This window comes from Triturus cristatus, chromosome 4_1 (genome assembly GCF_964204655.1).
Source record: "Triturus cristatus chromosome 4_1, aTriCri1.1, whole genome shotgun sequence".
Taxonomy (NCBI): Eukaryota; Metazoa; Chordata; class Amphibia; order Caudata; family Salamandridae; genus Triturus; species Triturus cristatus.
Window position 1 is genome coordinate 917,999,309 of NC_140585.1, and position 27,715 is coordinate 918,027,023.

The 27,715-nt window shown below is 45.6% G+C and overlaps 1 protein-coding gene across 2 annotated transcripts in view; it reads left to right on the forward strand.

Annotated features, from left to right (window-relative positions):
* Window positions 1-11,102: 11,102 nt before the first annotated feature.
* The window catches only part of LOC146855810 (transmembrane protein 116-like), a 153,011-nt gene continuing 136,398 nt past the window's right edge, over window positions 11,103-27,715 (forward strand). For both annotated transcript variants that reach the window (XM_085653727.1, XM_085653728.1), the window contains exon 1: window positions 11,103-11,544. In XM_085653727.1, coding sequence (XP_085509853.1) covers window positions 11,491-11,544 — 54 coding nt within the window. In that variant the 5' untranslated portion in view covers window positions 11,103-11,490. The remainder of the gene's footprint in view (window positions 11,545-27,715) is intronic.

A 27,715-nucleotide genomic window follows, 5' to 3' on the forward strand; every position in this document is an offset into this window, starting at 1 on the left:
GGTCTCCTCTGGTATTTCATATGACATTTGGGGTACACTTCAAAGAGGCTGCCTCTATCACCTGCAAATGTTAGCTGGCACATGGGTAGGGCCCTTCTTTTGTCCTTTCAGTCTGTCAGGCTCCAATCATAGTGGGCTTCTTTTTAACATTACAGTGTCACATCCTGTTTGACGGTCTGCTGGGTTTACATATAACATGTAGGGCACACTTCAAAGGAAGGATATAGAATGCTAAAACTATTTGCATGTATTCACTGTCCAGATGATGAAAGCTTAGCTTTGTTCTATCAGGTGTCTGTTGCTGAGTTTCTCGTGGATACAGGGGCAGCCTAAAACTCGATTTTAGTATTAGGTGTGATAGGAGACTAGGATTACCATATTATGCTCCTCCTGCACATCCCAGCCTTCAGAGCCCAAGTTTAATGTGGCCGAAGACTTCAAACATCTTGAAAATTATTAAAGTGGATAGCATTGGCCCAACAAACCTTTACTCCATTGATTAGGGCATCCCCAGGCATCATTCCTACCCACTAGTTTGTGCCAGGCATACATGTGGCACCACCAGACACCCACTTAAAAACACTCCAGGACCTAAGAAAGATCAAAAGAGGACTGAACTTGCTGTCTGCAACCTGGGAAGAGTCATGGAGGACTGGACATGCTCTCTCTCTTGCACCAAGGACCAAGAAGTAGACTCCAAGGGTCATAAGGATGACCTCCTGTTCAAGCTACAAGGATACAACAAGCTCCAAGAGGAGGCCTTTCCTGCAATTGCCCAGATGATCAGTGTCAACTGGACCTGAACTGGACTCTGCCTACCACTTTGTGAGTCTTTAGTGTTTCCCCTGAAGCTTTTCGGAGCTTTAGAAGTGTACTCCTTTTGGGGGTTTGGAACTTAAAGGACTAGTGTTAGAAGGTAGAATATTTAACTAGGACAACCCTGGTTAGTGTATAAAATCCGCACTCCACGTCGGTCAAAATCAAATTGCACCTAAGTCCTGTCCTACTGCGATCATTGACTATCATTGGCCATTTATTCTTCTTTACGCTATTCCTACTTAAAACTTAATGCGTATCCCCGGTTCCCCTTTATGAATTTTTGTCATTTTGATGTCATTTTGTTTATTAATTTTTCCTCTATTTCCAAATTCATTTTGGGATTTTTCTTATTTTTCATTTTGACTTTATTACTGTTTTAGGACTATATAAATGCTTTGAACATTGCCTCCAATTTGGTACCCTGTGTCAAATGGAAAGGGCCGGAATGTGTCATATCTACCAAGATATGGCGCATTCCTGCTCTCTCCCTGTGCTGGCACACAATGTGCTGCCTAGCACCAACACAGGTTCCCTTGTGCCATGATGCAAGGGTGCCTGCCTTAGCAGCAGGATTGTTTTTGTGCAGGAAGGCACACCTTCCTGCACAAAAACAATCATAAGATGTGTTTTCCTCTTTCTACGTGTGCTGCAAAATGCAGCACACATAGAAAAAGAAAACGACCACGAAAAATAAAGATATTTTTCCTTGTTGCACCTCTATCAGAAGGCTCTACAATTTTGAAGCATTCCCAAGGTTATTTGTCTTGGTAAATCTGGGACGCTCCAAAAAGCATGTGTGGATGCGTGGGAACACCCATGCTCCACCCATGTAACGGCTTCGCGGTGCAGAGTGACACAATGCAGCGACTTGTTCTGCCTTGCGTTACTCTAGATTTGCCACGCATGCAGGGCCCACAAGGTGGCCTCATGTGGCTTAATAAATCTCACTCAAGGAGAGTGTTGCCCTTGCGTCAATCCTTTGATCAATGTGGGCCCCGGTGCTTGTGTACAATACAATCCTGACACAAACATAACTATGGCACTCTGCAACATGCAGCGCTATGGGAGCCTTTGTGATCCTGACCAGTACTGTACTATACATGTGCAGCACTGCGAGATCCCCGACACTTTCAGCAATATGGGATCCTGATACAGCACTGTGGGATGGATTTAGCTAAACCACCCTGAATCCTATAGAATCCTGACATGACACATACAGCACTATAGTATTCTATGGGATCCTCACAAATAAGTTACTTTTGATTGTCACACATTAGTACTATGGGATCATGATAAAGCATTGGAAATCCTAACACATAGTGAATGATGGAATCCTGTAGGATCCTGATACCGACATCACTGTGGTCTCCTACATGAGCCTGACAATTACTGCACTGTGAGATCCTGGCACATCAAGCACTATAGGATCCTCCCAGATAATAGTATATCCTGACAGACAAAATTCTATAGGAATCTTAAATACAGAGCACTTTGGGATCCAAACACATAGCAAACTGTGTGATCCTGACAATTATAGCCCTGTGGGATCCTCTAGCATCTTGACACACACAGCACTAATAGATGCTATATCATCCTAACGTATACAGCACTACAACAGCCTGATTCAATCAATCAATCAATCAAGAAAGCTTTATTCGATTGTAAGCAAGCAATCATAAAAGCACAATGACAATATTTCATAGATGTTAAAATTCATATAATATACATTTGAACAACTTAATAAGACATTATTAAACTTTATGAGCTTTCCTGAGAATCATAAAAAAGGGGCATTTAAAATAGAGACAGTTGTTTTCTTAAACACAGAACTTTTTTCAGGAAAATAGCCGTCCTAAAAACGGTATGTACATTATCTAGTTGTTGTAGTGGCAGAAGAGCAGGTCGACATTGGCGAAGCCCAAGCCGTTTTAACACAGGGACTATACTCGCTCTTCTGGCATTAGAGTAATATTTACAAAAGAGGATAATGTGGATTGAAGACTGCTTGGAGCTATCATCACAGGGGCACAAATGTAAAGTTTGGGACCAGTCATTCACTTCTGGCAGGGTAACTAATCTGTAAAATATTCCTAAGCGGAAACGAGTTAAAAGGAACCTGTCAAAATCACTCAGGACCAAGGTGAGGTAGGGTTGAATGTTAAAAGTAGTTAAAATCAATTGATTATGCACAACTGTAGCTTTTGCAATTTCCTTTGACAGCCTAGCGGAATCAAGTAGAGACAGGCCCTTTAATTTTAGTTCCTTCCTAATTATTTCCTTGATGGTGCTGGGGTTGGTAAAATACTCTGGGTGGTCGCGATCTTGGAAAAACCTTTGAACATAGCTGATCCAAGGGATCTTCAGGACCCTATCCAATTTCAAAATGTCATGAATGATATCTCTGTTTAGTTTTGTCTCATTCTTTGTCCAGAGTCTGTGCCATAACAGCACCGGCTCGAGTTTTATTAGATCTGAGACAAAGGAGAGCCCCAACTCCGCGTGACATATGCTCGCGGAGGTACCATTAGGGACGGATAAGATATATTTTAGAAAAGAGTTTTCTACTCTTTGAATGGGGAGCAAATCAACGGGTCCCCAAACCCCAGTCCCATAGATTGCCGCTGAGACACACTTAGCTCTATATATTTTAATGAGCGCCTCCGGTGGTCTTTTACCAAGTTTAATTGCAAAAGCTCTAAGGGCAGATGTGGTGCGCAATAGTGCCAATTTTTGGGCCGCCACCGCCTGTGACCAGGAGTCATTATGGGCAAAAAGAATGCACAAATATGAAAATTTCCTAGTGATCCCTATCTTTTGTCCAGACACAAACATGTTTTTAGATTTTTTGATGCTGGAGCCGCAGCGCAAAGTGAAGGTCTTAGAAGAATTAATTCTAAGACCTATCTCATACATAAATTTAGAAAAGCTGTCCAAAACCCTCTGCAGTCCTATACTGGTGCAGGACAACAGTACCGCATCATCTGCGTATAAAAGGGCTGGGATAGGCCATCCTGCCACTTGTGGAAAATCATGATTATCTTTTAAAAGAGCCTCCCCCAAACCATTTATATACAAGTTGAAAAGAAACGGAGCAAGGACACAACCTTGCCTGACTCCGTTTTTGATTGGGAAGGGAGCTGAGCATTCACCCTGCAGGCCACAGCGCACTCATGCATTAGCATAAAAGCGTTTAAGAAAATAAATAATCTGTAAATCAACCCCCATCATATCTACGATTGACCAAAGTTTATCATCAATCATGCAAACCAATGCGGCTGTGAGGTCAACGAAGACTAAAAATTGATTCCCCGCCTTGGCCCTAGTATATTTACCGACTAAAAGAGACAAGTTCAAGCCCTGCTCAATGGTACCTACACCGGCTCGAAAGCCATATTGTAGGTCCGACAGGACAGAGTTTTCCTCCGCCCATACTTGGAGGCGTTCCAGTATTATTCTGCCTACTACTTTTGTTATAGAGTCTAATAATGAAATGGGCCTATAACATGTCGGGTCCTGTCTATCCCCCTTTTTAAAAATGGGGACAATAGTTGATTTTATCCATGTGGGTGGGAAGTCTGCTTCATAACTGGCATTTAAAACTTGCGCAAGATAGGTCCTCATAAGGTAGTATTGGATTTAAACAAGTCAATTGGTGTCCCGTCGGGACCAGGAGCCTTACCACCCTTACTTAAAGACAAAAGTAAACATTAGCGCTTTTGCTTGGGGTAGTGAGTTCAAGTTACAAATATCCTGGTTGGGGTGATCCATTAGAATCGAGTTGCCCGTGCCCTGATAAACCTTGGTAAAATGATTGATCCATTGTCCCTCAGTTATTGCTATTTTAAGTGAAGGACTATCTTCTCTAGTAAGGAAAGGGACCCTAACCACTTTCCAAAAGGCCGCACTATCATTAAACATTGACGCTGTAATTAATGCGTCCCACAACTCCTTCTTGATTGTGGCCTTCCTTACCCTGAGTGCAGATTTGTATGCATCTCTGGCCGCCTTTACTTCGGTGCTATTCCTTGGGATTTTATGTAATATCTTTTTCAGATGAGACCTAGGGTGCACCTAGGGTCAAACCAACCTTTGTTGCGGCCCTTAAATTACAACGTTTGGTTAAGGATTCTCTGACAACGTTCGTGATGGACTGGAATGAAGCTAGGACTACTTCTGGGGAGGCTGTATCACTCAGGCACATCTCTACCGCTGGTTTAGTTTTACCCAGTACTGATTTGACCAAAGCGTCTTGATCCACCATTGTCCATCGCAGGGAATACCCATTGATGCTCATTATAGCTAAATTACCTAGCAGGTGATTATTCTTTTCTGGTCTTGAGGTAGTATTGGACAGAAGTGAGAATGCTAAGCAAAGAGGGAAATGATCGCTAAGGGGGTTATCAGACACGTAGAAGGAGTGGAGAATATGTGCGTGGCTATTGGAGACTAAAACATAATCAATGGTGGAGCAGAGACCCCTCTATTGAATGTGTGGGGCATTTGGGCGTGGATTGGGCACATTTCATTAGCGAATCCCAGGTCAAGGGTGAAAAGGAGCTCATTGAATTGTTCCCCCAAAACTGAATGACAAAAATGGGATATACATGCCCCTTCATCGGTTAGCGCTTCACATAGTTTGTCCCCAGCATTCGCACATAAAGTACAATTAAAATCACCGGCCAGAATCAGCATTAAATCTTTACTATTACTTACATTTTTTAACGTTTTTAACAGGTTATAGATCACAACTTTCACATTATCAGAGGGAATATTATTATATAGATTAATGACTACAATTGAGTGCTTAGAGTCTAGGACTAGTTTAACTAGTTGGAAAAACTCATCATGTGCATACAATGTTATCTTTTTTAAGTTAATAGTGCACGATATGTACATACAAAGACCACCCTTGGCCCTACCACTCAAGCTACTAACTGCTGGCATATGATAGGTCCTATAGCCGTTCAGATGGACAGGGTCCTTGCTCCAGGTCTCCTGGAAACACAAGATCTCAAACTGGTTAAACAAATCTCCCCAGATTGGATTATTTAATTTAGAAGATATGCCAGCAATATTCCAGGAGAGAACTTTGCAAAGGTCAGATTTACTTCCTGCTGATGGTAACACTACACCTGTCCTAGTTGCAACCTCGCTGATGTTGTTAGGGGATGGAGAGTTAACTACGGGGTCAGGAGAATCCTAAAGTAATCTAATATTCCCTTCTAGCTCTTGTTGAGCCACTGAACTATCACAAGGCATGGGACTACTGGGGAGCTGACCAATTAAATCCTCACTACAATTGCCCCCACACTAAACCGTTCCGTTGCGGAGGTTACAGGGTCTTGAGTTCCTGTATACAGTCAATCTATATCCTCCAGTGAGCGCAGAGCATCAAAGCGATTAATCACAGGGATTGGGAATCTGGGCTCCCTAAAACTCCTTGCATGGCCTCCCACAGGAATAGTACCTCGAAGTTCAAAGGGGTTTGGTGGTTTATAAAAATAGCCCAATGGTAGGATGTATATGTCGCTAGAGTTAGGGGTCCCTAGGTTACTTCTCTCCAGGATAGTGCGCACCAAGAGAGGTGAACTGAAGGTTAACACAACGCAATCTTCTATGAGGGTCTTCTTAGAGGGACCAACCCAACCTATTCTACGGGCCATTTTAAATTCGGAAAAGAGAGGATTGCCCAAACCGGTTTTTTGACCCAGGTAGTGGAGTGATTTGTTCTTTAACGCTGCCCAGTGTTCAAAGGTGTTGTGGGGTAAGAGGGGAACATTTGCCAGAACCACTGTATAAGGGGTGGCAGCTGGAGGTAAGTTTAAAATGGATGGAGGTTGGGTAGTGGACTCGGAATGGTCCCTGGGGACAATACCTCTGTCACAATCTTTCGTCTGACTTGATGACCTAAAAGTCATGTCTCTGCTCGCTGCGTCAGAAGAACTGCTGGGATATTCTGCAGGGGTTTCTTTATGTGAGGAAGGCTGTCTGGTGCAAACAGAAGCAATTGCTGCACATGAGGCTTTACGTTTAGCGATGTTCTTGCCCTTAGGCAGCTCGTTGGTGGTTCTACAAGGATTACTAACCCCTGTGTCAATCTCTCTATTATTCGGCACGCAGGAGCTCAATGATGGTGCAAATAAGTGCATATGACTAATGTGTTCCTCCACCTTAGCTAACCTCGCTTCGACAGCAGATATTTTTAGCTGAATTGACTCCAGAAGTGTTATCATCATATTGTCAAGTCTACCCCAGAAGATCCCAACTTGCAAACTATCTGGGGATTTATCTAACACATTAGAATTAGGGACAATCGTTTGGACCTCGCTCTGCGCACTAGGGCTGACTAAGGTTTCCACAACCTTTCCATTAAGTCTCTGCCCAGGTTTGCTCTGCTTCTGAGTGGTCCTGGCCTTCCTTTTTTTGGGCAGAGGCACCCCAGTGGGGGCTATCTTAGGCTTAGTTTTTTGCCCTCCAGTGGTAGCTGTTGGCCTGACCGGACTAGGTTCAGATTCAGTAGATGACAAGGGCACAATATCTGCTGAATGATCTTCAATGGCATGCTGAATGGAACCAGGCCGGGAAAAAGATGCATCAGTATTAGTCGACATACAAGGATCGGTAAGCACAGGCGTCATCGAAAGTCTAGTGGGAGGTGGAATTGACTCCAGTGACAACCTCCTTTCAGTAAGTTTAATTTTGTTTATTAGCACTGATTCTGCCCTCTGTAGGAAAGCGTCCAAAGTCCCTGCGGCCATTGAGTACCCTTCGCTTGCTCATTTTTACCCGAGATATGGACAGTTATTCGTCTAGAGTCTGAAATCCCAAAACAAGTCACAGGTTAAATGGTACAGACCTCAAGTCCAGGAGCTTAGATGGATGGCCCAGTCCAGCCTCCTCCGGCCTCTGACGGGGGCCGGACGGGCCCGCCCTTGGCCTGGGCTTTGCCCTGGCACGCCAGCGCTGCGGGAGGGCCGCGCTGAATTTACAGGGCCTCCTGGCACCCTGCGATGACACCCTCAACAGGCGTCTCGCAAATCCTGCTGGAACCTGTAGTTCTGCCTTGGCCGATCCCCTCACGGCGGTACCAGAAAGGCAGAATAGCGAGGAGGCAGGTCGGCGTGCCGTTTCCCTCACGGCTATGGGCAGAAAAGGTGAGTATTGACAGCTGTTCCCCTCACGGCGTAACTACTTGTGGTATGCGGGTCCCGCGCTGCGGGAGGGCCATGCTGAATTTACAGGGCCCCCTGGCGCCCTGCGATGACACCCTCAACAGGCGCCTCGCAAGTCCTGCTGGAACCTGTAGTTCTGCCTTGGCCATTCCCCTCACGGCGGTACCAGGAAGGCAGAATGGCGAGGAGGCAGGTCGGCGTGCCGTTTCCCTCACGGCTATGGGCAGAAAAGGTGAGTATTGACAGCTGTTCCCCTCACGGCGTAACTACTTGTGGTATGCGGGTCCCGCGCTGCGGGAGGGCCACGCTGAATTTACAGGGCCCCTTGGCGCCCTGCGATGACACCCTCAACAGGCGCCTCGCAAGTCCTGCTGGAACCTGTAGTTCTGCCTTGGCCATTCCCCTCACGGCGGTACCAGGAAGGCAGAATGGCGAGGAGGCAGGTCGGCACGCCGTTTCCCTCACGGCTATGGGCAGAAAAGGTGAAAATTGACAGCCGTTCCCCTCACAGCGTAATTGCTTGTGGTATTCATATAAAACTATAGAATTGTTGGATAGAAAGTCCTCTTTGTGGCTTTGACAATCTGTGCTATTTTGTCTTGTGTCTTTTCTCTTGTTATGGATTTCATGTTTTCCTCAATGAGCTTAACAATCATGCAAGTACTTTAATTGATCTAGGCCAGGATACAGGGTCAAGAAGGTACCTCTCTTTTAGAGGGTGGCTACTACCCCCCTCCCTGGCAGGGGTATGAACGGCAGACAGTGGTGGCCATATTTGTGCAGTGAAGGGACAAGCCTTTTTACCTGTACACTAAAGAGAAAGATAGATACTGCCCTTGCTTTTGTAAAACTGGGGACCTGTAACACCATCATGCCTAGGACATGAATAGAGGGTCATGTACACAAGTGTGTGTATGGGTGGCTGAGTATGAGGTATATGTGTAGTCTCACTGAGTGCATAGTGGAGTTCATTACACTGCATCTTCTGTGTTCAATAATATGGTCGGCAGTTGATGTAATTAACTTGGGAACAACCATGTTTTCACCCCAATATTGAACTTAAATGCTCGTTGATGCTTTAAATCTTGGGTAGCATTAAAAATAGTAGCTGTCCTTGGGCCAGGTCCAGGTCTCTGGTGGCCTGAGAACCCATTTGTTAACATCCCTTTCCCCTCTGCACCTAGTAAGCTTGTTTCTATGAGTAGTGGAGATGATACAACAGGCCTTTGTTTAGCACCTCTGCCAGAGTTTTACTAGCAGCTCCCACTCTTCCTGCTAGCATCTGCATCGCTGATAAATCTGGCTCTATGCCTGCGGCTGGCACACAAATCCTCGTGCATCGGTTGAATGAATCCCTGTAGCTTGTAAAATGCATTTCAGTGGTGCAACTGGTGTTGGGCAGCTGGTTCAGCAGACTATTACCTCCTTCCAGGTTAGAGAGGACCAGGGTTTTTACTGTAGTTGTGGAATCAGGTTCTGGAAGGTAGGATTTCACTTTTTTTCAGGAGTGAGGGTTAGTACCATGCTGTCTTGGGTTTCCTGTTTATATGCACTGAAGATGAATATTGAAGATGAAGTCAACGTCCGAGGGTAAATCTGCGTGATTTTGCGTTGTCTTACAGACGACGAGTCAAGCTGTCTATGTTCAAGTAGAATAGCAAGGCTTCAGTCTACTGTTTGAGATGTTTATGAATATGAAAGACTCCATTTTTGTTAGGTTGAACTTTAGGAGGTAATTGACATCCAGTTCTGACTTTGCTCCTGGTAGGTTTTGTTTTGTTAGATGTTGCTGGTCGAGCAGAAACTTTAAGAAAGAGTTGTCAAAATATTGATGGATCGTTAACAGTGACTAAAGCTTCGAGAGGTTCCATGTAGAGATTGAACATGGGGAGAGGATCAATTCTCTGGGCATTCTGCAGGAGACTGAAAGTGTTGGGTATCTTCTAGTTCCTGTTTGGTAAAGTAGGATGTGATTTATTGCCAGAGAAGTCCACGCATGTTTTCAGTGTGTGAATCAGAGCTTGATCGTTGACAGTGCCAAAGGCTGTGGAGAGGTTGAGCAGCATCTGGAGGCTAGGTTAATTTTTTTTCTGTGATGATGGTGGCATCAGCAACTACTTGAAGAGTACCGGTTTCCACATAACACAGTTGACTGAACCCGGACTGGCAGTCCTGTAGGAGATTGTTCTTGTTGATCTGATACTCTAACTGGTTGGAGACTGCTTTTTCAATGGCCTTATCCATTAGTGGTAGGAGGGTGATGTAACAAAAGTTTCCAAGATTGTCTGGGTCCAACAGCGGGTGGATCTGTGTTGTCTTTATGGCTTCTGGGAATGTTTCCAAACTGATGGAGAAATTGACAGTGTTGAGGGGGTGGTGATGGGATATCCTCTTCATTTGAGATGGCCTTCAGTGAATTCAGGAAGTTGGTGAGTTTGGTGTGTGACACAAGACTGATGGCTGTCCACCCGGGGGGGAAGGGGGGTGGAGTGATGGAGGTAGGGTAGACGTTGATGCGGTTATCAATGTAAAATCTGATTTTGTTGATCCTATCAATGAAGAAGTGATTGATACAGCTATGCTTGTCGATGGACTGGGTGATGGTATACCGTTCTCTGTGTCAGTTCTCGCGCAAGAACTTCATAAATCAATCAATCTCAGTACTATGACACATACAGCACTACTGTGAAACTTGGACATACAACATGGGATCCTGAAATATAAACTGCTGTGGGATTCTGACACGTACAACACTGAGGGTCCACATAGGATCTTGACCCCTAGAGCACCTGGTGACTGTGTGTGATCATGAGACAGCACTCTGGGATTTTGTATAATCCAAACACAGCACTATGGGGTTGTGTCTTGTGTGTATGTCCAGACACTGATTTCTCAAAGGTTAGTACCTAAGTGTGTCTTGGTCTTTTTACTCCTGTCCTTTGGCATTAACCTGCCCTGTATTTCAGATCTCGCTGAAATGCTTGAACTGTCCTGCCTGCAATGGCAGTGTTGTATAACTTATGTAATGAAGTCAGGGCGGAGGGCAGGGAGGGCGGGAGCAGTGATTGCCCCGGGGTTTTCCAGTCAGAGGTTTCCTGCACGTCCTCCTGTGCCCTGACAGAGCCCTGGTGGGGAAAGTCCCTGTACAGGAGAGAGGACTGCGCGCCCCTGGGCGGGAAGCCCAGACTGCAAGTGACAGCCAGGAGCTTCAGGCCGTAATACAGCACGGGAGAGAGACCCTAACAGAGTGCGGGAGAGAGCCCTAGGAGATCACGGAAGAGAGACTCTAGCAGAGAACGGAAGAGAGACCCCGTGTGAGAGCACGGAAGAGAGATCCTAGCAGAGCACAGGAGAGATTACGCAGAACGGCAAGGCAGAGTGTCCGTGGACCAACACGGAAGAGAGACCATTGGAGCGAGCCCTCGGGGGGTACGGGAGTCCCAGCAGAGGGAGAAGACAGTCCGGAAAGGAGTCAGTCGGTCGCTGTCTGGCTGTCAGCATGAACGCCCAGGGCAATAATAGCAGCGTCGCAGGACCGCTCAGCAACGACCAGGTACGGAGATAGGGACAGGCGCAGAGAGCGGGAGAGACGGATAAGAACAGAAACAGACAGGAGCAGAGAGACCCGGACAAACACAGAGCGACAGTGAGAGACAGGTGCAGAGCCGTATACGAGCAAGCGGAGATTTCAGACCAATATGAAGACAAACAAATAAAGATAGGCAAATGGAGGGATGAAGAGAGGGGGGCTTGTTTACAAGCCCCTTGCGCCACCTGTACATCACTTTTTCCCATATTAAAAGTGACGCACCGGCGGCGCAAGGGGCTTGTAAATTAACCCCCATTAGATGACAGAGACAAGTGCAAACACACATACGTTACATGTTTTACAAAAAGAGACAGGGGACGAGACACATCGCAACCTAGAGACATGGACACAAAATAACGAAAATATGCAAATAGGGCCATACAGAGCTAGCAACAGAGAACGATAGGGTTTGAGAGGCTGGTGTGACAGAGAGTGGGCGCATGCAAAGGGTCTAACGTAGAGGGACAGCAGCTGACACAGAGGGGAGAGGACAGGAAAACAGGGTCCCAGACGGACGAATATGCAAGTAAGGGCAGAGATGAAACATGCATGCAACTCAGAGGAAGAGAAATGCCCAGAAGAAAGCTGCACGCCTTGCAGACGGGCAGGCATAGGGCCAGCGAGGCATGTAAACACAGGCAGGAGCGGGGTTGGTTCAACTGAACTCAGCCCTCATTTCCACGCACGAGGGTTTCTCTGTAACCTGTGGGCTGATGGAGTTGAGACTTGCACGACCCCTGAGCTCAGTTTTAGAGTCACTGTAAAGATTACAAAGGCAAAGCACAGACAGGCAGACTAAAGTACAACTAGCGATTCAGAGCGAGAAGAAACGGAGGGGGCGACAGAAAGAGAAAAGGCGGAGTGAGAGAGTCAAAAGTAGAATCCACAGAAACGAGGAGGGTCTGGCGGCTCAGCGGCAAATCATATGCTATTCAGCACATAGACACCTCAAGGAGTTGGATATTTAACAAAGACCCATGTTACATCTTAAATATATAACTTCAGAGAAGAGAAGTAGAGAAATAGTCAACGAAATCAACAAAGAAAAAACAGAAAGATAACCAGTCACAAATTATAACAACGCCACAGAAATAAACAAAGGGTAGAATAGGATGCGGTGTAATATAAGAGGGTCGGCGAATAAATCCACAAATTAGACACAGAATCGACAAGAGACACATGCTGTGCGGTAGAGGACAGAAACAAACTGATAGAGACACCTTGCCACCTGATTTTGAAGAAAGCGGTGACGGTAGAGACACTCAAAGCCGACAGGTTTACAAATACTGCAGCCGGGTAGCTGCTGACTTGGAGTATGGTAAAATGTCATTATCCCATAGACAGACACGTCTGAGCCTCTGCCATGGTCTAACTCCACGGTGGAGAGGTCCCGCTGCTGTGACCGGTGACCGAGCAGTGTCCTGGCCTGGGCCGGGAGCCACCGCCATGTCTGGTGGGGGGGAGCAGTTTTTCTGTGAAAGGGCACTTCACGGGCAGGTAACCTATAAAGCCCTAGACACGTGGGCACTGAAAACATACCCTCGCTTCCCCAGTAGAAACCCACAGGTAGGGAGGGGTAAGAAGGGACAGTGGCACACTCGGGCACGTCGGTGTTGTCGTCGTCCTGAATGCGCTCATCCAATGGAGGATTCAGTCAGACGAGATGGTTGTGAAACCTCTGACGTCCTAGCCAAAAGAAAAATAATGTATCACGTGTGCAAAGCAGATTACTTTGGAGATATGTTGAAGACCAATTGCAACAATAAAAGAACACATCCCGTCTTAAAATCTGTATTAATATAAAATAGTGTACACATTTTTTAAAATATATTATAAAATGTTCGTGCTGTTGTGTAACCGCTGTTAAATCTTTTTGCAGTCAGACCGGGGGAGTCGTTGTGGTCGGTATCTATAAAGGCCACGGCATACTTTGCTTTGTAAGAAGAAAGCGATCTACAACACATGCGATAAGATACAGTTCCTCCTCGTCTCTTCCCTGTTTGCCCTTCCCATAGGCTCTTCGAAGCGAACATGAGGCTGGTTGGTTGGGAAACGTGGTTTGTGGTGTCATTGTGGTCAAAGGCTGGCTGATTTCCACTCCCGAAAACGTTTTGGTGAATTCACGCCCACGGTCGCCCTTTATAATTTTTTAAAAATTAATTTTGCTAGTTTTACATAGCGCTCCATCACTGTGAGGCCTTATGACGCTGTACGTGTAATCAATGAATGCTGTAGCATGGTGCAAAATGTGGATTTAACAAGGGGGAATAAAAAACGATTAGAAAAATTCGTAATTTGAGGTGTAAAGCGTTCATAGTTTGAGGTGTAAAGCGCTCATAGTTTGAGCTGTAAAGCATCCATAGTTTGAGGTTAAAATGTCCAGAGTTTGAGGTGTAAAACTCTCATAGTTTGAGTTGTAATTCGCTCATAGTTTGAGCTGTAAAGCACTCATAGTTTGAGGTGTAAAGCATCCATAGTTTGAGCTGTACAGCGCTCATAATTTGAGGTGTAAACTGTCCAGAGTTTGAGCTGTAAAGCGCTCATAGTTTGAGTTGTAAAGCACTCATAGTTTGAGCTGTAAAGCGTCCATAGTTTGGAGCTGTAAAGCATTCATGGTTTGAGCTGTAAACAGCTCCTAGTTTGAGCTTTAAAGCGCTCATAGTTTGAGTTGCAAAGCACACAAAGTTTGAGGTGTAAATCATTCATAGTTTGAGCTGTAAATCGCTCATAGTTTGAGGTGTAAAGTGCTCATAGTTTGAGCTGTAAAGCGCTCATAGTTTGAGTTGCAAAGCACACAAAGTTTGAGGTGTAAATCATTCATAGTTTGAGCTGTAAATCGCTCATAGTTTGAGGTGTAAAGTGCTCATAGTTTGAGCTGTAAAGCGCTCATAGTTTGAGTTGCAAAGCACACAAAGTTTGAGGTGTAAATCATTCATAGTTTGAGCTGTAAATCGCTCATAGTTTGAGGTGTAAAGTGCTCATAGTTGAGCTGTAAAGCGCTCATAGTTTGAGCTGTAAAGCGCTCATAGTTTGAGGTGTAAAGCGCTCATAGTTTGAGCTGTAAAGCCCTCATAGTTTGAGGTGTAAAGCGCTCATAGTTTGAGCTGTAAAGTGCTCATAGTTTGAGCTGTAAAGCGCTCAAAGTTTGAGTTATAAAGCGTGTAGGAAGGTGGAATCTGACTGCATGGTTGCCCCCATTTTTTTTTCCTGGTGTTTTTCTAGTTTTCAACTTAGTCTAGCTGGGATCATGCTATTCAGGACCACAGCCTATCTGCTTTCCCCTTTAAAATGAATACATCTACATTAGGGACAACACTTTTTTACGCTTGGCAGAAAAGTCTTGCCGATCAAGGGCATCAAGATAATTGTCAACCATGACTATCCAATCTTCCCATGAAATTTATGGTGTACCTGGTTCGCTGAGAAATTGTGGAGGTAGTGATACTGCCACTTGTTGAGCCATAACTATTCAAATATTGCAACCCAACTCCAGTGAACAAGGATTAATAATACGTTTTCAGTGTCTCACTAAATAAAGAGAAAATGAGTGTAAAATCAGTAATACACAAGCAAGAAGCTATAAACTGTCACCCTATTACATTCAAAACGTTGTGGGAAACACCTAAACAAACTAGTGGTAAGGTGTTAACTTCACCAATTGTAGTATGGTGTGCGCGTCACCGAATATCACGCACGTAAAATGTAGCCACCAAGACACTGCTGCCACAATACGAATATACTGGCAAGAATAACAACAGAAATGGTGAGCGTATCACCGTGTAACAATCACGCTCGAACTTGCGGGAACACAATTGGTGAGCGTATCACCGTGTGAGGATTACGCTCGTCAATTGCGGTAATCTTTGCTACACAGCTGGGCACAACAAATCAGTCGCTTTCCGTTGCGTGACAGCGTCAGCAAGTCACGTTGTAGCTTCAGTAACAGCCATAACAGGAAATCCAATATGGGGGCCAGGCGTTTGAGGATGACGTAAGCATGTCGTATTGAGGCGTGAAAATACAGAGAGGAGCGAGAATGAGCTGAAACGCATTGAGACTGGAACCGTGACGAGTTGTTACTACAGAGATTTCGCTGCTAGGCAACATGTGGCGCGTGTATAGAAGCGCGCACGCATGCAACAGCACTCACGGTTACGAAGATGACGTCGGGACTCCTCCTGGACTCCAACTTTCCTTGTAATTTCACCAAGAACGCAAGTGCGGGTCTCCGGAGAACCACGATCTTGCCGCACGCTGAGAGTTGCTGGCGGAGAGGTGTCGCTAACCTGAGAATGCTTGAAGACTGCTCTGCTGTCGGCTCGATGGCTGTAGTCCGGTCAGCTTTCCAAATCGTCGCCAAATTGATGTAAGTAAAACGATGTATAACACAGGAGCCTCCAGATAGTGGATGGATGATTTATTAGCAGAGAACAGGTTAAGCGTACTCCTCACCAGCTGACCAGACACCAACTGACAAGTCTGGAATGCAGCTTGGCTGAGAATGATGCACTTAGAACATAACAAGTTTTCTGGAAGGACAGAAAGGAAAGGACACAAAGGACGGGCTAAAGATAGGGAACCATGTTAAGAGAAGTATATATTTACAACAGTACACTCCAGATTGGATTCCGGGGTACCCTTATAAGTCACTAGTATATGATATACTATATACCCAGGGCATAGATACCCCAGAGGCCTACTAGGGGCTGCAGCATGTATTATGCCACCCCTGGGAAGCCATCCAAAATGACACCACAGGTCTGCTCTGCAGCCTGGGTAAGGTGGTGTATGCACCCCTTACTTAGATATAGGTTACCTATATCTCTCCATATCACTGCACATATAAACCTATCAGTCACCCCTGTGGCAGGCCTTAACAATCCTGAAGGCAGGGTGCTGAGTTTCATGTGACGGGGTGCCCATGCATGAGCAGAGCCCCTCTGCAGCTTTCGGAACCTTTATTCCGGGGTTGTTTGTGATGCAGCTAAACCATATACTCTTAAGTGCATTATAACCTCGTGGTAAATGCTAACTATGGAATGGCATGGAAACATGTCGTGTTTGGTGTCAAACACCTTGGAATCATACCCCCACACCAGTTACTGGTGTAGGAGGTATGATTCCACCCTACTAGAGGGCGAAACATGACAGCACCGGTATACCCGGTACCAGCTTAACAGACCCTGGTATCACAAAATGGATGCTGCCAGCCACAGACACGAGTATGCCCTCCTGCTGCTGGACCAAACTCTGCCAGGGAAGGCCTGGACAATAGGTTTCCTGTCACAGGGAGATGTGACCACCTCCCAGACAGGCTTTAGTGTATTGGGGCTGGGTGGGTGCACTCCAAGAGTGCTTTGAAGTCTGCACTGGGGGCACATTTGGTGTCCCTGTGCATAGTCCAGCTCAAACCGGTTGCAGGGGTGACAGGCTCTGGCACGAAACTGGACAAAGGAAATGGGTGTAGCCACCCCTCTTTCCTGACCCTCCCAGAAGGTGGGTCCCCGGAGTTTGTCCCACCCCTTCCTTGGGTATAAAGTAGGAACCTCTGACTACAGGACTTTACATTTACCTGGACGAAACTCTGACACATAATCCTGGAACTTCGACAATCTACAAGGCGCTAGATGACTGAAGAATCTCCCTTGGAGTAAAGGAGTTACTCCCCTGCAAGGCAGGCACCTAAGACGCATTTGACCGGTTTGCATCTCTGAAGCTCCCACCGGACTTCGAAGAATTTGCAACACAGGAGGTGGGTTCCCAGACTTCCCAGAAGCCGCTCCGAGCTCCCAGCAAAGTTGAGACCCATAGTCCTCGTGGGGACCGTGGAATCGGAACCCCTGGACACCGTGCACATTTGCAAAAGCATATGCTTCTTGTCGATCCTTGAGGCTGTGCTTTGGGCTACTTGTAGTCCACATCCAGAGCACTGTCTCCACCGAAGATTACTGGTCTACACTCACCGAGTGTCCCATGGGCTGGTATTGAGTGATTCCTCTCGAGGTCCCTTCGCGAACCCTGGTCCGTTGACAGGTGGGTCCCTGTGAAGGCAACTCTAACTTGAATTGGGGTTCCCTGGTTACTCCAGACGTGTCCTGACTCTCCATCTCTTGGGGAGTCCCCAGGACCTTGCTGGTCCGCACCGAAGCATCTTTTCTCTTCCTGTGAGGGTTGCTGTTGCCAAGGCTTGTTGTGTTCAAGCCGAGCACCAACACCGCAGCACTCGACATCCTTTGTGGGACAGCTCGAATCCAGCTCCTGGTCATAATCAACGCCTCCTGGTCCTCGTGGCTGCAGAGTCAAGTTTCACCTCTTCGCACCTGAAACACCCGACATCGGTGGGCATTCGTCTATCGTACCCCTGATCACTGGCAAGTGACCCAGACTCTGTCCCCCCTGCTTTCAGGTTCTTCTGATCTTCGATCCAGGCTTGGATCACCCCAGACACTTTTCTTCGTTCCGGCAGCAGCACCTTGCAGCAGATTGCCATTGAAATCAACGACGATTCCCGACACCATTTGACACCTATGTAGCCGGCTTCCCTGGGTGAGGTAACTCGAGTACTCCGGTGCTCCCGTGGGTGTTGGCCCTAGGACCCCTTAAGTCTAAAGGGGTTTGCTCAAAGTCCTCTCCTAAGTGTCCTCAACTTTTAAAATTCCAACCGCGACTTTCTCATAGAATAATACGGGGCTCACGGTTGTGTTCTCATACTGCACACGTCCACCGTGGGTCTCCTGTGTCATTACCTTGGGTGGTTCCTTGGCGTCCCAGCGATTCTACGTGCTCTAGCCACTGTGTCTAGTCAAGTCGTGGTTCTTATACCACTTTCTTAATATATGGTTTGGTCTCCCCCTGGGGCCCATTGTATATTGTGCTATTTACTGTCGTTTTAGAACTATATTATTGTGTTATCTTGGACTCCAATCGCATAAAGAGATTAGTAGTGAGTGTTTAGAAATAAATACATATATTTTATATATACCTTGTGTGGTTCTCCTTTCATTTAGTTATTCAAGACGTTATAATCTGGTAAACCAAGCGGCTTTACACTCCTTCAAGACTTAGCCTGAAGGCTGCTCTCCCTAGCTACCACTAGGATAGCTTTCAATAAAGGCTGTCTTTAAACCTATTCATCAATAAGGGTTGTTTGGACTGGTACAAGGTGCCCACTATAACTAGTGGACAGCATATACCAGGCCAACTTCTCACAAAGCGCTCATAGTTTGAGGTGTAAAGCGTCCATTGTTTGATCTGTAAAGCACTCATAGTTTGAGGTGTAAAGCGCTCATAGTTTGAGGTGTAAAGCGTCCGTAGTTTGAGGTGTAATGTGCTCATAGTTTGACGTGTAAAGCTCTCATAGTTTGATGTGTAAAGCTCTCTTAGTTTGAGCAGTAAAGCGCTCATAGTTTGAGCTGTAAAGCGTCCATTGTTTGATCTGTAAAACGCTCATAGTTAGAGGTGTTATACGCTCATAGATTGAGCTGTAAGGCGTCCATTGTTTGATCTGTAAAGCGCTCATAGTTTGAGGTGTAAAGCGCTCATAGTTTCAGGTGTAAAGCATCCGTAGTTTGAGGTGTAAAGTGCTCATAGTTTGAGGTGTAAAGCGACCATAGTTTGAGGTGTAAAGCGTCCATTGTTTGATCTGTAAAGCACTCATTGTTTGAGGTGTAAAGCACTCATAGTTTGAGGTGTAAAGCGTCCATAGTTTGAGCTGGAAAGCGTCCATAGTTTGAGGTGTAAAGCGCTCATAGTTTGAGGTGTAAAGCGTCTGTAGTTTGAAGTGGAAAGTGCTCATAATTTGAGGTGTGAAGTGACCATAGTTTGATGTGTAAAGCGCTCATTGTTTGAACTGTAAAGCGCTCAGAGTTTGAGTTATAAAGCGCTCATAGTTTGAGTTGTAAAGCGTTCATTGTTTGAACTGTAAAGTGCTCATAGTTTGAGCTGTAAAACGCTCATAGTTTGAGGTGTAAAGCGCTCATAGTTTGAGCTGTAAAGCGTCCATTGTTTGAGCTGTAAAGCGTCCATTGTTTGATCTGTAATGCGCTCATAGTTTGAGATGTAAAGCGCTCATAGTTTGAGGTGTAAAGCGATCATAGTTTGAGGTGTAAAGCATCCATAGTTTGAGGTGTAAAGTGCCCATAGTTTGAGGTGTAAAGCGTCTGTAGTTTGAAGTGGAAAGTGCTCATAGTTTGAGGTGTAAAGTGACCATAGTTTGATGTGTAAAGTGCTGATTGTTTGAACTGTAAAGCGCTCAGAGTTTGAGTTATAAAGCGCTCATAGTTTGAGCTGTAAAGCGTCCATTGTTTGATCTGTAAAACGCTCATAGTTTGAGGTGTAAAGCGCTCATAGTTTGAGCTGTAAAGTGTCCATTGTTTGATCTGTAATGCGCTCATAGTTTGAGGTGTAAAGCGCTCATAGTTTGAGGTGTAAAGCGCTCATAGTTTGAGGTGTAAAGCATCCATAGTTTGAGGTGTAAAGTGCCCATAGTTTGGAGTGTAAAGAGACCATAGTTTGATGTGTAAATCTTTCATAGTTTGAGCTGTAAAGCGTCCATTGTTTGATCTGTAAAGCACTCATAGTTGGAGGTGTAAAGCGCTCATAGTTTGAGCTGTAAAGAGTCCATTGTTTGACCTGTAATGCGCTCATAGTTTGATGTGTAAAGCACTCATAGTTTGAGGTGTAAAGTGCTCATAGTTTGAGGTGTAAAACGTCTGTAGTTTGAAGTGTAAAGTGCTCATAGTTTGAGGTGTAAAGCGACCATAGTTTGATGTGTAAAGCGCTCATTGTTTGAACTGTAAAGCGCTCAGAGTTTGAGTTATAAAGCGCTCATAGTTTGAGTTGTAAAGCATTCATTGTTTGAACTGTAAAGTGCTCATAGTTTGAGCTGTAAAGCGTCCATAGTTTGAGCTGGAAAGCGCTCATAGTTTGAGGTTTAAAGCGCTCATAGTTTGAGCTGTAAAGCGCGCACAGTTTGAGATGGAAAGCGCTCATAGTTTGAGATGTAAAGCACTCAACGTTTGAGGTGTAAAGCGTCTGTAGTTTGAAGTGGAAAGTGCTCATAGTTTGAGGTGTAAAGTGACCATAGTTTGATGTGTAAAGTGCTCATTGTTTGAACTGTAAAGCGCTCAGAGTTTGAGTTATAAAGCGCTCATAGTTTGAGTTGTAAAGCGTTCATTGTTTGAACTGTAAAGTGCTCATAGTTTGAGCTGTAAAGCGTCCATAGTTTGAGCTGGAAAGCGCTCATAGTTTGAGGTTTAAAGCGCTCATAGTTTGAGCTGTAAAGCGCGCATTGTTTGAGATGGAAAGCGCTCATATTTTGAGATGTAAAGCGCTCATAGTTTGAGGAGTAAAGCTCTCATAGTTTGAGGTGTAAACACTCATAGTTTGAGGTGGAAAGCATCCATAGTTTGAGGTGTACAGCGCTCATAGTTTGAGGTGTAAAGTGCTCATAGTTTGAGGTGTAATGCGTCCATAGTTTGAGTTAAAAATCGCTCATAGTTTGAGCAGGAACGTTTGAGGTGAAAGCAGCGGTGGGCGAGCCAAGGGTAGGTTCTGGCGAGTGGTCATGATATACACCTTAAATGTAGCTTAGATTCTTTTTACAGATTGAGCGGTTATAGACTAGTAAATCAAGCATGTTTTTTGTGTATCGCACATCCTAAACGTACTATTTAAAAGTGCTGTGCTATGTGGCAATGAACAACAAGCATTTACAATGCAATGATCTCGGCATTGTTAAAGTTAGAGCTCTTGGCATTGCTCATGACATTACTTTTTGTTTATGTTTTTGTTTTTAAAACATTTAAAGAAACGGCATTGTTACACACTACACACTCTACTCCTACACACTCTACTCCTACACACTCTACTAGTACACACACACTCTAGTACTCACTCTCTAGTACTCACTCTCTAGTACTCACTCTCAAGTACTCTACTACTCACTCTCTACCTCTTACCTCTCTCTACCTCTTACGCTACCTCTTGCTCTACCTCTCTCTACGCGCACACATATGCACATATATATGCATTTATATATATGTGTATATATATACATATATGAACATGTATACACACATCTGCATATCTATATAAAAACAAAATATAAATGCATGCATACATATACATGTTATGTACATGAAAGTTTGAAAGACACTAATAAATGCAAAGCAAAAAAGCCACCTAATTACAAACAGAATTGCTTTACTTAAACGAGGGCAAGACCTATTGCATTTTCAATGCTTGTTCTGAAAGCCACCAACTGATCAATGTATGGATTAGGGTAATTTGTTTACTTCCATTCCCACCACTGTGTAAATTACACAAATCTAATAGATAATCTAGTTTTACACCTATGTATGTTCATTCCAAATCTATATTTCACTATTAGAATCCTATGAAAGTGAATAGCAATACGCATTCAAGTGGCACCTGCTCACGCGGCATTGCCTGGGAGAGACACGGTTTGGGCTGTATACAAATAGTGATGTAACAAATACAGTGGGGCAACCTAAACGTAAAAAACATACGTAGATTAGGACTGGAGGTATATCGGATTGAAAAATCTGGACAGACTTCGAAACACGAACTCTAAATCACGCAAAGGCAGTGCATAAACTCAAAAAGTCTGACAGTATAAACTTACTAGCAACGTCTGTAAGCTTCTCCTGGGAAATGTCGGTAACCTAATGCATAGATACTCCAAAGGCGCATGCAATTTGTCCGTATTTTTATCACTTCCGGGTCGTAGAAAAACCAATCCTCTGCCTGAACAACATTCTTGGAGTCCTCTGTGATTGGGAGGACTGCTAACGTGTAAGGGGGGCTGTGATTTGTTGCACCTCAGCCAATTCTAGTGTGCTGCTCAGAATTCCGAAGCTCTGATTGGCTGCGGTTTATTTACATGCCTCTGTCCGTGCAGTCGTCCGAAAGCGGGTCCTTTGCCGCTCAGTTCAAAATTACCTGGCAGCCTGAGTTGGCTGTGTCCATGTCTATCCCTTGAGTGTTAATTACGCACATGCTAGGCTTGGTAGCTGCCGCATGTTCTTTAAGGGTACAGAGGAAAAGGAAGGGGAGCGGGAAGTAGGGCTTCCCATTGTCACAGTGAGCGTTGACTTGACTCCGTCTGGGAAATCATTTTGGTGGCTCCTGCTCACGGTCTTGGGACTCTAGTCCGGTTGGGCACGGGGCGTGGTTGGCGTCTGATTAGATGCAGAGTGGTACTTCTTATATGTTGCGTTTTTAGTATTTACTGAAAATTGATAGTTCTTTTGTTTCGTGACACTAGTCAGATATGCACTCCTACGTTGACTGCTGCTTGGCGTGCCTCGCGCCCTTTCTAGCGCACAGATGTCTTTAGTCCTAAATAACTGACCTCACGCCGCACTTCGCTGATGATGCCCGACAGGGTGGAAACGAGTCTTTCAAAGGGGAAGTAGGTAGGAGACACCACCGCCTTTCTCCGAGGCGAAGCAGAAATGCCTCGGAGAAACGCAGCGGCGGTTTCGGATTCGGGGGCGTGTTTTTCTTTTCTCTCCTCTTGCCATTGGCTGGAGGAGAGAAAAACACGCCTAAAAAGGGCGTGGCTAAAAAGTGGAAAGAACAGCACGGAACACGCCCCCGAATCTGAAAAAGACGGAGCCTATTTAGAGGGACGGCGCTCTCCTCCAATGGCTGGCCTCCGTTTAGGAAGCCAGCCAATGGAGGAGAGGCAAAAAGAGAGGCGGGCTAAATAGCCACTCTAAGAATCATAAGATCTCCGGACTTCCGGTTCTGCCTTCGGCAGACCGGACGGTCCCTCGACCTAAAAAGGAGGATCGGCAAATACAGAATTTACCACAGATGCTTTGTAATTCAATTTTGGAGGATGAGATGTAGAGCGTGGGGGCATGCAGAATGCACACCTTGCCCAAGGATATATAACAGCGCTTCACAATAGACAAAGACTGCCTCACCCTTTCTTTTCCAGCATATAGAGGTTAGGTGGGATTCGAACCTGGTTCTCGATTGTACAAGGTTGGCAGTTGTGCCTCGTATGAAAGCTCGGCTCGGTGTGGCCGAGGTTTCTAGAGGTGCGCCAGAGTCAGGCCTCTGCCTCGGTCCTGGCTCAAGCTTTGGAGGACATCGTTTGAGCTTTAAAGCCTTTCTAGGCTGAGCTGTAAAGCACTCAACGTTTGAGGTGAAAAGTGACCCGAGCGCCTCTTTGTGGTGCAGGTCTGAGACACTCAGGTGGCAGTGGAAGAGGACTCTTCCATCGTTTACTGAATGTCAGGGGAGTGAGCGCAGTTCAAAGGTCACTCAGAGCTCCAAAAAGAAAAAATGCCTTGCATGTACTGCTTGTATACAACAGCTTCCCCTGTTGTCACATACCACTCTCTCTGGACAGACCTAAGGAAGGTGCATCTGATGGCTTTAGACCTGACATTCAGTAAATGAGCTTCCTAGGCTCTTTGGGGGAAAGTTGCGCTTTCTAGGACTGGAGTGAGAATAGTACATTTGATCTCCCAGTGTCATCCATGCCCACAGCTGTCCTGAGGGTGAAACGTAAGGCAAGAAACAGTTGTTCGTTGTTCTCATTTCCCCTTGCCACTGAGTTTTGTTGTCCCCCCAGCGCCCTCCTTGGACGCAGGGACATCTTAAAGATTTTGGGGGCCCTAGGCTAAACGAATTTTGGGGGCCCCTTTTCGGAACAGCATTCAATTTATGATCCACTTTCAGCTCTTTCATGCACTCTTTGGCTAGGTCAAAGACAGTGCACAGGCACACTGGTCCATATTCTAAATGTGTTCACATCTAATATTCAAGGACCATGTGTGTTTTCAATATTGCTCACTAATATTACTGCAAATAATCTCTGTGACACCCTCCCATTTCTCGTATGTGAGGTCCAAAAAGAGCTTTTGTATTGATGTTGCATGAATCAAAAACAAAACATTATTTGCAGAATGTCTGCAATAGATTCTCACACTTCACCCACATTAAAAATAAATTAAGGGAAAATGGCATTTGAAACAATATGTTTAAGAATTATTTAAGGTCTTCAGGGGAAGACTCTCTGCAGAAGAGCTGCCGCTATCAGGGTGTCCCCCGAAAGGCTGGGGCCCTGGGCCAGAGCCCACTTTGCCCATTAAAACGTCTCTGCTTGCACGTGGTGTCTGCAATCCTTCCATAAGACTCTCACTCGCACTGAACTCCATTTCAGTGCTGGGAGGCGCACAGATCCCAATCCCGGCTCATTTCTCAATGCATACAAGTGCTGCTCGATCCAAAAGCACTTTTATGTTTTCCGATAGTTTATACTTTTCTGACCCATTTTTCTGAGCAGTAAAGTGTTTTACTTCCTGTCTGTAGCCCTTTATCTTTGGAATAATGCCCGTTCTCTGTGGCTTTTATCAAGACCTTGTAGGCACTTACCTTCACTTCGAACTTTGATCCATCCAACCCAGGCCAAAAGTGTCGTATAGTGTGTCGTGTCGCAGCTTCTGCTACTGACGCTTTCTCTTCTCCATTCGGTAATGGGTGTCTCGACATGTAGTCTGCTGGGTTGTGCTCTTTCCCCGGTTTGTGGACAATCGTGAAATCATAGTCCATTAACCTGATTCCCCAACGCTCTATTCGCGGCGGCATCTTTGCTGATGGGTTGCCATATATCGTTACCAGTGCTTGGTGATCCGTGATGATCGTGAATTTTTTTCCATATATGAACATGTGATAATGCTCACACGCCCATACCACCGCTAGGCTTTCCTTTTCTGGCTGCGAATAGGCCCTTTCAATGTCCGTAAGGCTTTTGCTGGCGTAGGCAACAATTCTCCTAGGTGAGTCCCTCCCTTGTTGGTGTTGCGCTAGTATCGCCCCTAGTCCTACTGGGCTTGCATCCACCGTCAGTTCAGTGCAGAGCAGAGGGTCGAAATATGCTAGATGTTCCACTGTCATCACTGCCTTCCTGATCTCCTCGAATGCCTCGTTGCATTGCTGAGACCAGATGAACTTTTGGCCCTGTTTTGTCAGTTCTCTCAGCGGGGTGCTTACCGTTGCAAAGTCTTGTATGTATCTGGCGCAGTAGCTGGCCAGTCCTAAAAATGACCTTATTTCCGCTGCATCTTTTGGTGGTTTTGTGTTCTTCAGCGTCTCCACTTTGCTGGGATCTGGCCTCATCCCTTTTTTTGAAAATATGTGTCCGAAGAATACCAGTTCTTTTCTTTCTAGTTCACATTTTTCTCCATTTAGTGTCAACCCTGCTTGTTCCAGCTGCTTGCATACTTGACGTAGAGCGCTGTTGTGCTCCTCATCAGACTTCCCAAATACTAGAATGTCATCGCTATAGTTGAAACTATTTTGTACTGGTCGTATTACTTGCCGTATCGTCTCCTGGAATATCTCAGCAGCCGATGATATTCCAAAACTTAATCTTTTGTACCTGAATAGGCCTAGGTGCGTGGAGAAAGTTGTTATATATCTTGATTGCGGGTCCAGTTCTAGTTGATGATACCCTTTACACAAGTCTAGCTTCGAGAACCTGCACGCCCCTGTTAGACGGCTGATCATGTCATTCAAATGCGGTCCGGGATGGCGTTCTCTCGAGATGGCTGTGTTAGGTATTCTCATGTCCACACATATCCGTATTTTGGAGGTGTTCTTCTTCGGAACTGCCACTATTGGTGATACCCATGGTGTTGGTCCTTCCGCCGGTTCAATGATGTCTTGTGCCAGTAAGTTTTTTAGTTCTTCTTCTACTTGTGGTTGTAGATGTATCGGGACCCTCCTGTGGTGCTGGGCCACCGGCCGGACTGCTTCATTGATGTGCAGCGTTATCTGCTTCCCTTTCAGTTTTCCCAAACCTTCTAGTATTTTCGGGTATTCTTGCAATATTGTCTCTTTTTCTGACATGTGATAAGTCATGGCAAGTAGCCCCATGACCTGTGCTGTTACATTGCTCAACAGGCAAGGTGCTGGGATGTCACCTTTCAGTACGTGTATGTCTTCTTTGTATGCCCTGTCCTTGTATGTTAAAGTCTCTGTAAATTTTCCCATGTTTTCCACCGGCTTCATTGAACCCCAGGTGAACACATCTACTGTCGATGGTCGTAGTGTTGGCTTGACTCTCATCTTCATGTACTCAGATATGCACATGATGTTGCATGTCGCTCCACTGTCAAGCACAAACTTCGCTGTGTGGTTCCCGACCTCGATGTCCACAGCGGCAGTCTTCTTTATTGTCTGCTTCTCTACCAGCTGGATGTGTTCTTGCTGTCTTTCTTCTTTGGGCACATCAGACATTAGATAGAGCCGAGCTTCTCTCTCAGGTGCTGTAGTGCCGTCCGACTCGTCGGACGAGCTTCTCTCCGCTGTTTCTATGTGTCTGGCATATCTAGTGCTGGTCATCCTTGTTCCGGCTGTACGTCCCCTTTCACTTCTGAACTGTCTGCTCATGCACGTACTTGCGAAGCGATTGTCTCTGTTGCATTTTCTGCACTTCTGGCCCATGGCTGGGCAGGCCCCGACATGGGGAAACTCAAGACCGCACCTGTAGCATGTGTTGTTGGTCTTCCTGGGAGGTGGTCGCTCTCGGTGTTCCTTTTTTCTGACATTTCCGGTGACATGATGTGCCAGTGCCGTTCCTTTGTCTTGGCCCATTTGGATTTGCTTGGCGTGCTCCGTGGCCCGTGCTTCTGTGCGGGCCATCATCAAAATTTTTTCAAGTGTCGTAGGTTCTTTCAGAATGCGTGCTCGGAACTCCACCGACTGACATCCTTCAATGAGACGCAGACGTATCGCTTGGTCGTTGTCAAACTTTTCAAATTCGCAGTGTGTGACCAGTTTCCGCAGCCGTGTCGCAAAATCATCCATACTCTCTTCTGGCCTTTGGCACGCCGTGTTGAACGTGTATCTCTCGAAATCAATGTTGCGTTGGGGGTCAAATTTCTCCGTGAGGCATGCTAGTGCGCCTTTGTAATCTGTTGTTTTGTCGCTGGGAAACGTCAGAAGTAAATCCTCTATGTCGTCTCCCCCAAGATTCACGAGCAGATCCAGTTTCTTGCCCTCCACGACGTCCGTTGCCCGCATGTAGCGTTCAAATTTCCTTATCCATTTCTCCCATCTGATGCCCGCTTGAGGTTCCGATGTGTTGAATGGT